This window comes from Microcaecilia unicolor, chromosome 7 (genome assembly GCF_901765095.1).
Source record: "Microcaecilia unicolor chromosome 7, aMicUni1.1, whole genome shotgun sequence".
Lineage (NCBI taxonomy): Eukaryota > Metazoa > Chordata > Amphibia > Gymnophiona > Siphonopidae > Microcaecilia > Microcaecilia unicolor.
The window spans coordinates 192,877,577-192,889,810 of record NC_044037.1 but is presented as its reverse complement, the minus strand read 5'-3'; the positions used below and the strand labels follow the sequence as shown (position 1 = coordinate 192,889,810).

At 41.7% G+C, this 12,234-nt stretch overlaps 1 protein-coding gene across 1 annotated transcript in view; it reads left to right on the top strand.

Moving 5' to 3' along the window:
- CPS1 (carbamoyl-phosphate synthase 1) overlaps positions 1-12,234 on the top strand; it is a 205,760-nt gene that overhangs the window by 172,004 nt on the left and 21,522 nt on the right. Inside the window, exon 34 of the mRNA XM_030209032.1 lies at positions 2,185-2,259. Coding sequence (XP_030064892.1) covers positions 2,185-2,259 — 75 coding nt within the window. The remainder of the gene's footprint in view (positions 1-2,184; positions 2,260-12,234) is intronic.

Here is a 12,234-nt window from a genome sequence, read left to right as displayed (position 1 = left end):
AATGTACTGAGTTCTTAGAGTCCTTCATATTACCAGATGCAATATAGAGGAAAGAAGCTCTTAACTTGAAAGCCTTAATCCGGACATCATGTTACAGAGGCTTCAATATCTGTTGAATGCTGCATTAGAAAATTAAGGAGATTATATAATATATATATATATATATATATATATATATATATATATATATATATATATATATATATATATATATATATATATATGTATATCACAAATTGTACTAGAACAGTAATTAAATGCAGCAGATCTTATTGAGCTGTTGGTGATGATCCAGGATCCTGTAAGCTATATTATTTGTATTAGATTCATATCTCCTATTTGAAGCACGAAGTACCCAAGGGGCATAAGACTATATATTGATTTGCAAAGAGAATTTCTGTGACTCTATGAATGAAGCTAGCAGTTTTGAAGTGGATACTACAGACTATTGCAGAGTTGCCAAGTTACCCAATTCCGGAATGGAGACTTGTGGTCAGTCATGGTTTTCAATTTACATCCCAAATCAGTATGATATTCTACCCATTCAGATCAGTGCTGCAGGTCCCACAATGCATCAATGTAGAGTTGTCAGAAATCCAGCACTGGCCTAAAATCTCCCTCTTCAAACTAGGAAACTTGGGAGCAATGGTTCTTAATTCTGGCTCACTGAATTCAAGCTTTCTTTCATTGTGAAATGATAGTACACAACCTGATATTCAAAAGATACAAGTAACTAAATTTAAGAGAGATAGTTCTTGTGAATCTGCTTTAACAAAAACTATGCCCTACTGAGTGCCTACATTTAGGATTATAAATTTACAAGATGGTTAAATTTAAGTGCTTTAAAAGTAGGTAGGACCAAAGATGGAGCCTGATTGGTGGAATTAGATTTCTAATGCTGAGCTCCTAACTTGGGTGAGACCATAGCTGTCCTAACTTTAGGAATTTGAATTGAGATGCCTTAAGTTAGGCTTAAGTGCCTATATTCTGCCTGAAATAAAGGCTCCTTAGAGTGACTGAGTATAGATGCCTAACTTCAGTCCCTAAATTAGGTGCAAATATTTACATGTTCAGTATACTTTCAATGGAGTGGAGGAGTAGCCTATTAGAGTAATGGGCTGAAAGCCAAGGAAGCCAGAATTCAAATTCCACCATAGCTCCATGTGACCTTGGGCAAGCCACTTAACCCTCCATTACCTCAGGTACAAACGTAGGGGCCCTTTTAATAAAGGGTGTTAAGCCCTAACGTGTGCTTATAGTGCAGGAAAACGCTTAATGCAGAACACTTTAAAGCATTTTGCAGTAATATATCCTTTTCTGCTCGCTAACTGCATGATATTTATTTTTAGAAAATATTTTATGGAGGGAATGTGTCATGGGTGGAGAATGGGTGTAGAAGCGTTGACCAACTAGTATGTTCGCATTAGCGCTCGCTAACTGGCTAATGCTGAGTTAACACAGGACAGCTGACTGCCTCCTAAATAGGAGGTGGAAAGTGCTCCTGGGTTAATTTTTTTGCAAGTCTCCTGTGCTAATGGGAAAATTAATGTGGGTCCTGCAAAAATAAAAAAAAAGCCCTAAATACTGCCATATTCAGTCTGGGCATAGTGCATGGGAAAGTCCCATGTTAAGACATGATAAAGTCCAGGTTTTAATGCCCTTTAGTAAAGGCCCCTTAGATTGTAAGCTCTTCTGGGACAGGGACATACCCAGTACATCTGACTCACCTTGAGCTACAAATGAAAAAAATATGAGCTAAATCTAAATAAATAAATATTGGTCAAATAAAAAATAATGTAAGATACAGACCACCTAATCCATCCAGTGTGCCCACTTAGGTAGGTGCGCACACAAGTTCCTATTACCTAAACTAATACTGCTTCCAAAACCCTGCTTGCACCACTGCCCTTCATAATTGTCCTAAGTACACCCTTCTTGTTACCTCCTACCACCCATTGTCACCATGTTCACTGCTTTTTCCAAGCATTTTTAAATTCTGTTACATTCTCGGTTGTCACTATCTTTGCCAGTAGAATGTAACAGACATCAACTGTCCTCTCAGTAAATAAATATTTTCTCATTTCCTGTACATCTTCCTCCCTGCAACTTCACATCATACCTTCTTGTCCTTGAACTGTCTCTTCTGTGGAAGATTTCATCTTTGTTTTTTGTTTTTTTGGCCAGGCTCCAATGTTCTCCTGGCCCAGACTAAGAGGGGCCGATCCTGTTCTACGATGTGAAATGGCTTCTACTGGAGAGGTAACTGTTTCATAATATTTTAGTAATCCTTCTTGGCCAAGATATAAATATCTTGTTACTAACAGACAGATGGTGCATTATCTCAATGTCTACGAATGTTCCAGAATGATTTTTGAATTATCCCTTTAGTAAGGTTGGATGATAAAGGTATAAGCCTAATGATGCGAAGGGCACTTTTATAAACAAGGCGCATACATTCCCCCACTAACATGCAGATTCTATATATGGTACCCAGATTTGGGCATGATCCTGAGATGGATGTGCAACTTAATTAGCTAACAACCAATTATTGATGTTAATTGGCATCAGTTAGGATTTGTGTATGAATCTGGTTGCATGCTATTCTGCAATGCTTGGTGCCCAAATCCCACAGTGTGCAACTCAAAAGGGGTGTGGCCATAAAGAGGCATGGGGGTGTCAGGGGTGTTTCAAAAAGTTGAGCATGATGTTACAGAATACTGAGTATCCACGACCAATCTAGGCACCACTAGGTTTCAGCAGGTGTATTCTGTTAGGGTGCAGAACTAGGCACTAAGCATGATTTTATAAAAGTCACACATCCTTTATAGAATTGCTTAATGCTGATCTTTTCTGGTGCCAATTTTTGAGCGCCATTTATAGAATCCGTTCCTTATGTTTATAATAATGGCATATAGGCAGGTATGTGCACACATATGCGTGCAAATGCAATAATTCTGCCTAAGTGCTATTCTGCAAAGACTTGTTTTAACTTTCGTATCGTATATTTGCAAGGGGGGTATATACATGGGTGGAGCATGGGCAGGGGCACAAAGATGAGGCCCAATGCTTCTGCGTCTGCAGATCCTCCGGTCCACCCCCTGCCTTAAGCCCCCCTAACTTAAGCTGCACCCCCTGACTTCAGCCCCCTGACTCCCCCCCACATGGGCTACCTTCATAAACCATTGGTGGTTTGGGTGGGTCTGGGGAGGGCATCTAGCAGTCATCCTGGGGTCTGGGAGGGGTCTTATGGGGTCTGGGAGGATCCAGGGGTCTTTGGCAGGAGAGATTTCCAGTTGCTCCTGCCTTGTGCTGCGCCACCTTCCAAATGGCACCACTAATGCTAGGGAATCATATTTCCATATATGTACATTATATGGAGATATGACCCCCTAGGAGTAGTTGAATGAGACTACCACTAGGGGTGCCATTTCGATGGTGATGTAGCACAAAACAGGAGCAACTGGTCATCGCTCCTGCTGAAGACCCCCGGACCCTGGAAGACCTCGCCAGGATGACTCCTAGATGCCTCTGGACCCCTAAGACCCCCCAACTCCCCTAGACCAACAAGGATTTATAAAGATAGCCCCTGTGGGGGAGGTGAGGGGGCTGAAGTTGGGTGGGGTGCAGCTTAAGGTGGGGGCCAATTAACGCAACTTAAAGCCCTAACACTGCTTGATGTATCTCCCCTAAGGTAAATTGTCTACCTTGTGGCATAAGCTGCTGTGGGAAATGACAGAAGTCAGCTCCAACCAGTAATTTAGACCCCCCCCCCCCCCCCAAAAAAAAACCCCAACTTAAAAAATGATTGTTTCAGGGGTATTTCTTTAAAAAGATGAAGTGAATTGTTTGGGTTTGATAATCTAATCAGTGGATTATGTGAGCACAGAGCATCATAACTACAGAATGAACATTTCTCTACTCAGTCCTATTTCCTATCTTTCTGCACCCTAATATTTAGTTTCTGAAAAGATTTTATACTTTTGTCTGAAGATTATGAGAGTCTATAACATTCTAAAACTGGGCAAAAAGATCCCTCTTATATCTAGCGTGAATTATCCAGAGAGAGAGAACATGAGATACTTGGTAAGTGCCATAGGATATTCAACAATATAATATGTTGTGCCCACCGGATGTCACTCTATACCTGTGTCCCAGGTACAGTTCTGTTGGAACCTACAATTAGTTTCCTAGAGAAAGTATTAGTATTTTAAAAGCTCTCCTTGCTTTTGTGTTAGTAAATGATATGAATCATCCATCGCTGGATAAATGAAAACTAAAATTTATCATTTAGTGAATATTTTTAACAATATTCCACAAAGTTCACATGTTTGTGAAGCTATTTGCATGCCAGCGATCTAAAAGAATGGGGTTGGGTGGGAGCAAAGATAAAGAGCAAAACAAGTAACAGGGTGGTACCAGAAGAAACATGGACTAGTTTAACCAACCTTGCATAAAGTTTATGACGTTGGATGCCCAACGTAGCCCCTGATTCTATAAACAGCGACTAAAGCTGCATGCGCAAATCAGCACACATAGCCAATTTGTGTACACAACTTAACTGCTTAACAATAATAACTGCCAATAATTGCCTGCTAACAACCAATTATTGGCATTAATAGGTCTTAATTAGGATTTATATGCCGATTGGGGGCGCAGCCAGGGACATTTGGGGGACATTCCAACATTTTATGCACATGCATACAGAATTCAGCTGAACAGTGCCTAATTTAAGTCAGGGGCATAGCCAGATTTTAGCCCCCCCCCCAGCACCGCTGACCCCCCTGCCATTTTTAACTCCCCTCCGCCATTTTTGACCCCCTCCCGGTGCCAACCCTTTCGACCCCCTCTTCCCGCTGCCGCCGCCGTCGGGTACCTTTGCTGGCGGAGGTCCCCAACCCCCGCCAGCTGAAGTCCTCTTCTCCAGCGCAGCCGCGTTGCTGATCTGCAAGGGCAGGCTTCTGTTTCTGTGAGTCTGACATCCTGCACATACGTCCTCACAGAAACAGAAGCCCACCCTTGCAGATCAGTAACGCGGCCGCACAGGCTTCTGTTTCTGTGAGTCTGACATCAGACTCACAGAAAAAGAAGCCTGCCCTTGCTGCACGCGGCTGCACGGGAGAAGAGAACTTTGGCTGGCGGGGCTTGGGGACCCCCGCCAGCAAAGGTACCCGATGGTGGCGGGGAAGGGTTGGCGGCGGGAGGGGGTCAAAGGGGTTGGTGGTGGGGGGGGGGGGGCAGGGCCAAATCTACAGGGGCCCATGCCCCCGTGGCCCCACGTAGCTACGCCTCTGATTTAGGTACCAGCATTTACACCTGTCGGCTCCTAAAGTTAGGCACGGTTTATACCCTAAACACTATTCTATAAAGGACACATATCTTTTATATATGCAATTATGCATCCAACTTCTCCTACATAGGCACACAATTGTGGAATGCACTGCCGAAGACTGTGAAAACAATCTACGACCACCTAAGCTTCAGGAGATCATTAATGACCTACCTATTTAGAAAAGTATTCCCCACCAACCTAACTTAGATGCCTCAACCCTGCAACACAGCAAAACCATAGATTGTATTGGACATTATATATTCCTTCCTATTTTCTATCCCTATGTACCTGAATATACTATCTTTATCCGACCCTAATATCAAATTGTATTTGTTTCCATACCGGACTTGGCGATCACCTTTACGGTATTATGTAAGCCACATTGAGCCTGCAAATAGGTGGGAAAATGTGGGATACAAATGTAACAAATAAATACATATAACAGTTCTCAGCGTATAAAATTTCCAGCACTGATTTTTTAGGTGCCACTTATAGAATTTACCCCTCAGTGTGCAAGGTTGCACATGCAAGTTGTAGAATAAGGTCAGTTGCACACGCAACTTAATATAATAATGAGCTGGTAATTGATATTAACTAGCAATAATTGGAACTATGTATTGGTACCAGTTAGTAGTTATGTGCGCAACTGACCTCAGTCAGTATTCTATAACATGTGTGTGTAAAATCCATAGCATGCAACTGCAAGGGAGGCATGGAATGAATACAATACGTAGATAAAGGTGGTGCAGCCAACACAGTGTTTCCTTAGAAAATTATCTTATTGCGGCCTTGGAACCAATTAAAAGACAGAAAACTGAGACTGAGTCGTCAATTTTCAAAATGGAAAAAAGGTGAATAGTGGAGTATTGGAAAGTATGGGGCAGGATGTGGAAAGGGAGAGATCACGACTGCACAAGTTTTAAATATCAGGAGATCATTCAGTCTTTGTTCTCTGTCACCCACCACAGCTGTCAGTTAGAACATAAGTACATGGAGTGGAGTGGGAAAGACCAAAGGTCCATCAAGCCCAACATCCTGTTTCCAACAGTGGCCAATCCAGGTCACAAATACCTGGCAAGATCCCCAAAAAGTACAAAACATTTTATACTGCTTATCCCAGAAATAGTGGATTTTCCCCAAGTCCATTTAATAATGGTCTATGGACTTTTCCTTTTGGAAGCCATTGAAACCTTTTTTAAACTCCGGCAACGAATTCCAGAGTTTAATTACATGTTGAGTGAAGAAAGATTTTCTCAGATTCGTTTTAAATTTACTACATTGTAGCTTCATCGCATGCCCCCTAGTCCTAGTATTTTTGAAAAGCGTAAACAGACACTTCACATCTATCCATTCAACTCCACTCATTATTTTATAGACCTCTATCATAACTCCCCTCAGCCGCCTTTTCTCCAAGCTGAAGAGCCCTAGCTGCTTTAGCCTTTCCTCATAGGGAAGTCATCCCATCCCCTTTATCATTTTCTTCGCCCTTCTCTGCACCTTCCACTACATCTTTTTTGAGATGCGACGACCAGAATTGAACACAATATTCGAGGTGCGGTCACACCATGGAGCGATACAAAGGCATTATAACGTCCTCATTTTTGTTTTCCATTCCTTTTCTAATAATACCTAACATTCTATTTGCTTTCTTACCCGCAGCAGTACACTAAGCAGAAGGTTTCAACGTATCATCAACGACAACGCCTAGATCCCTTTCTTGGTTCGTGACTCGTAACGTGGAACCTTGCATGACCTATAATTCGGGTTCCTCTTTCCCACATGCATCACTTTGCACTTGCTCACATTAAACGTCATCTGCCATTTAGACTGAACTATGCAGCCTTAACTGAACTATGCAGCCTTTAACTCTCCCTTTCCTCATCCTGCCCTGCACTTTCCAATACTTTCTCTTTGTATCCCTCTTCCTCCACCCATACATGTTCTGGTAGATGTAACCATGTCCTGAACTTCACTTCATACATTTTATGAAGTGCACTCTGGTTCTTGAAAGCTCATGCTTCAGTATATTGGCTAATCTATAAAGATGCCACCTGTCCCTGTCAATTATGCAGATTGTGAGAAATTGCAGGAGAACCTTGAGAGACTGGAAGACTGGGCATCTACATAGCATATAAAATTGAATGTGAACATGTACAAAGTGATGCACATAGGGAAGAATAATCCAAATTACAGATACACGGTGCCACGTTCCATATTAGGAGAAGGATCTAGGCATCATTGTGGATCATAGAGGCCGACTGAATTTCGGTTTCGATTTTGGCACTCAATAGAAATCAACCAAAATAAAACATGGAAAAGAAAATAAGATGATACTTTTTTATTGGACATAACTTAATACATTTCTTGATTAGCTTTCGAAGGTTGCCCTTCTTCATCAGATCGGAAATAAGCAAATGTGGTAGCAGATAGTATATATGAGTGAGACATCCAAGCATTACTTTGACAGTCTGAAATCAGCCCAAAATCCGTGTTTGGCCCCAACACCTTCCCTCCTCCCCCAACCAAAAAGAGGCCCCCCTTCTGGACCCACCTGTCAGCGGCAGCCCCCCCTGAACCCAACTCTCGGCAGTAGACCCCCTCGCGAATCCATGCCCATGGCAGCAGCCTCCTCCTGGGCCTACCATGTCATTGGTGGGTAGTGGGCGCAGGAGCGATCCCTACTTGCTCATGTGTATGGCAGGCTCCTGCTTCAAAATGGCTGCAGCAACCTCCAGCAGCAGTCTCATGAGATTGGAGGTTTTGAGATTGGAACCAGTCTGTGCTCAGAACAATATATTGAAATCTTTTAGTGGCAGAAAAACAAAAAGAACAGGATATTAGAAATGATTAGGAAAGAAATAGAAAATAAAGCAAATAATATTGCATCCTTGTTTGGGGTGACTACTGCACCTTGAGCATTGTATGGAATTCTGGTTATTGTATCTTAAAAATGATATAGTGAAATGAGAAAAGGTACAGCAAAGGATAACCAGAATGATAAAGGGGATGGAACAAAACCTCTATGGAGCTGTTCAGTCTGGAGAATAGTGGCTGAGTGGAGATACGAAATCCTGAGTGGAGAGGAATGGGTAAAGGCCTATTGATTGTTTATATTGCATTATATTTAAAACAAACAGCAAACAATGTTTTTTCATTTACCACATAGTTAAGCTCTTGAATTTGTTTCTGGAGAATGTGGTAAAAGCAGTTAATGTAGAAGGGTTTAAAAAAGGTTTGGACATGTTCCCTGAGGAACATAGACTTGGGGAAGTCCGCTGTTTATCCTTGGGGATAAGCAACACAGAAGCATGCTACTTTTGGGATCCTTCTAGGTACCTGTGACTTGAATTAGCCACTTCTGGAAACAGGATGCTGGGCTTGATGGACTTTTGGTCTGACCCAGTATGGCAATTCTTATATTCTTATGTAGGCACTGGAATGTTACTGCTGCTGCTGCCATGCCTCATTCTGGACCTGCCACCACAGCACTTCAGTCCTCTTCAGTGGACTGGTCCCAAAGCAGCAGCAGCACAAATCCAGTTGCAAAAATCAACACGGGGCTTGTGAGTGCTCATGCCCTGCAACACCCTGCCCTCACCTTTTGTGGACAGGAGAGGAGGAAGCATTTTCAAAAGGCATTTGACAAAGTACCTCATGAAAGACACCTGAGGAAATTAGAAAGTCATCGGATAGGAGGTAATGTCCTATTGTGGATTAAAAACTGGTAAAAAGATAGAAAACAGAGAGTAGGGTTAAATGATCAGTATTCTCAATGGAGAAGCGTAGATAGTGGGGTTCGCAGGGGTCTGTGCTGAGACTGATGCTTTTTAACATATTTGTAAATGATCTAGAGATGGGACTAACTAGTGAGGTAATTAAATTTGTTGATGACACAAAGTTATTCAAAGTTGTTAAATCGCAAGAGGACCTTATAAGACTAGGAGACTGGACGTCCAAATGTCAGATGATGTTTAATGTGAGCAAGTGCAAAGTGATGCATGTGGGAAAGAGGAACCCGAACTATAGCTACATGAGGCAAGGTTCCACATTAGGAGTCACCAAGCAGGAAAAGGATCTAGGCCTTATTGTTGATTCTATGTTGAAACCCTCTGCACAGTGTGCAGTGGCATTTAAGAAAGCAAACAGAATGTTAGGAATTATTAGGAAAGGAATGGAAATCAAAAATGAGAATGTTATAATGCCTTTGTATCGCTCCATGGTGTGACTGCACCTTGAATACTGTGTGCAATTCTGGTCACCACATCTCAAAAAAGATATAGCAGAATTAGAAAAGGTACAGAGAAAGACAATGAAAATGATAAAGGGGATGGGATGACTTCTCTATGAGGAAAGGCTAAAGTAGCTAGGGCTCTTCAGCTTGGAGAAGAGAAGGCTGAAGGGAGATATGATAGAGGTCTATAAAATACTGAGTGGAGTGGAATGGGTAGATTTGAATCACTTGTTTAATCTTTACTAAAATACTAGGACTACTATTTAAAACAATTTAAAACAAACTGGAGAAAATATTTCTTCACTCAACATGTAATTAAACTCTGGAATTAATTGAAAGAGAAGGTGGTAATAGCAGTTAGCTTAGCAAGGTTTAAAAAACGGTTTGAATAATTTTCTAAAAGAAACGTCCATAAGCTATTATTAAGATGGACTTGGGGAAATTCCACTGCTTATTTCTAGGATAAGCAGCATAAAATCTGTTTTACTCTTTTGGGATTTTGCCAGATACTTGTGACTTGGATTGGTCACTGCTAGAAACAGGATACTGGGCTTGATGGACCTTCGGTCTGTCCCAGTATGGCAGCACTTATGTTCTTAGGATAAGGACTGCAGGGTCTGTCAGAGCATGAGGGCTTGCAAAATCCATGCTGAATTTTTTGCAACCAAGTTTGCTGCCGGACCTCTGATTAGGACAGAGAGGTAGGTAAGGGGAGGGGCAGGGGTGCTGAGAGACAGCAAGATCTGAAGGTGAGAGCTAAGGATTTCTTCCTCCCCATTGCTTATTTATTCGTTGCATTTGTACCCCACATTTTCCCATCTGTTTGCAGGCTCAATGTGGCTTACATTATGCCGTAGTGGCGATCGCCATGTCCGGGATAAGGAATACAACGTGATATTGTATAGAGTTCATAAGTGACAGAGTAGAATAAGCATTCAAGTATAAAGAGTCCAATTACAGAATAATTGGCCAACCCATGATGGAAATCCAGCCCTGAATTTGTTGTGTACAAGCCTGACTTAAACACCTGCTAAAATACCTTCTGGAGGCTGCACTATTCCTGCTTTGAATTCCTGCTCTGGAACTTGGCGTTTAACAAGCATGCCTTCATTTAAACATTGTCATATTAACATTTTGGAAACTGTGTAATGAGCCAGAAAAAGTGTTTTGTATTCAAATGAATTATAGCAGAATCTGCTTCTGTAGCTCCATGGAGGGCTGCTTTCCATTTGTTACTGCTTAATGAAAAATAAAGGATGCACTCCCCTCTGTGCTGGCCTAGGTTAGTAATCCCCACACCATGTTCCAGACTCTTCTGCCTTTTCACTAAGAGTCAAATAATGAAGGAAGAAAGCCTCCTACAAACCAACTTTTTATTGATTATACTGATTGGTGTTAGTTTGTGATTTATTAGGATTTAATGTACCACCTTTCAAAGCAAGTGGCAAATAGTAAAGCAGTTTACAATAATTCAATTTAAAAAAGATAGAAAAGAACACCATCATAATGAAAGAACAGCATACAAAGTGCAGTAAAGAATAAAAATCCAGAATAACTAGATGCATTACTTTCAAATAACAGGCAAACTTGAATGTAATTCGCCTTGAGCTGCTATGGAAAATGCATAAGCTAAATTCAAATAAATAAATTATCTAGACAGCAAAATAAAGGCTTTTTTTTTACTAATGGTGATAAGCACCAAGGTGTGGTTCCCATGCGCCAAAATGCGCTGTCATGGGGGTGCGCTGAGGCACCTTGTGGTAGTTCAGGCATCTGTGCACAATTCCCCGGTGTGTTGGGGGGGGGGGGGTGGAGATTAGGCGTGCCCAGCGCTAATCGGTTAGCGCAGCAGATTAGCGCATGGTTAGCATGTGGGCCCTTTCCATCTGCTAAATAGGTCTCGGTAAGGGCTCATGTGCTAATGGCCACAGGCTGATTTGGAAATTAGTGTCTGGCCATTAATAGGAAAAATGGAAATGTGGCCATTTTAGAGCCATGCTAAAAGTGGCCTCAATGTGTAGGTAGAGCCACGAGCTAATCATAGTGCAGGCCACCTTTTAGCGCAGCTTAGTAAAAGGGCACCCAAATGAGGTGATCAAATTTACATATATGACACAAAATTGTTCTAAATTCATAAAAGAAGAGCAGACTGTGAAAAATTGCAGAAGAACCTTGGAAGACTGAGGGACAAGACATCTAACTGACAGATGAAATTTAATAAGAATTTGAAATCTTTTTTTTATTGAGTGTGAAACAGCAATCTGTCCAGAACAGAACTAACATTGCTCGTAACAGTATACATCAAAGAACCAGAAACTGACCATCAAGATAAAATACAGTACAATATATAATAAGTAAGCCCGCCCCCTCCTACCCAGAACCCTCCCTCACCTTCCACCCCAGAGGACAAGCCAGAACTCATACCCCATAAGTAATGTCCAGAATGGAGAAGAGAAAAAAAAAGGTGGGGAAGTATTAGTAAAAGTTCAGAGCTGTAGGCATATTTTCCTGCCATTTCACCTTTGCTGGTCTGAGGCCTGTCAAGCCTGAACCAACAAATATGGATTCTACAGCCTGTGGCCTGAATACATCAGAAACCAGCGTTTTACAAAGGAAAATTACTGCTTGGCATACCCATGATGACTTCATCCAAGGGCATATTGTTTACTGCAAA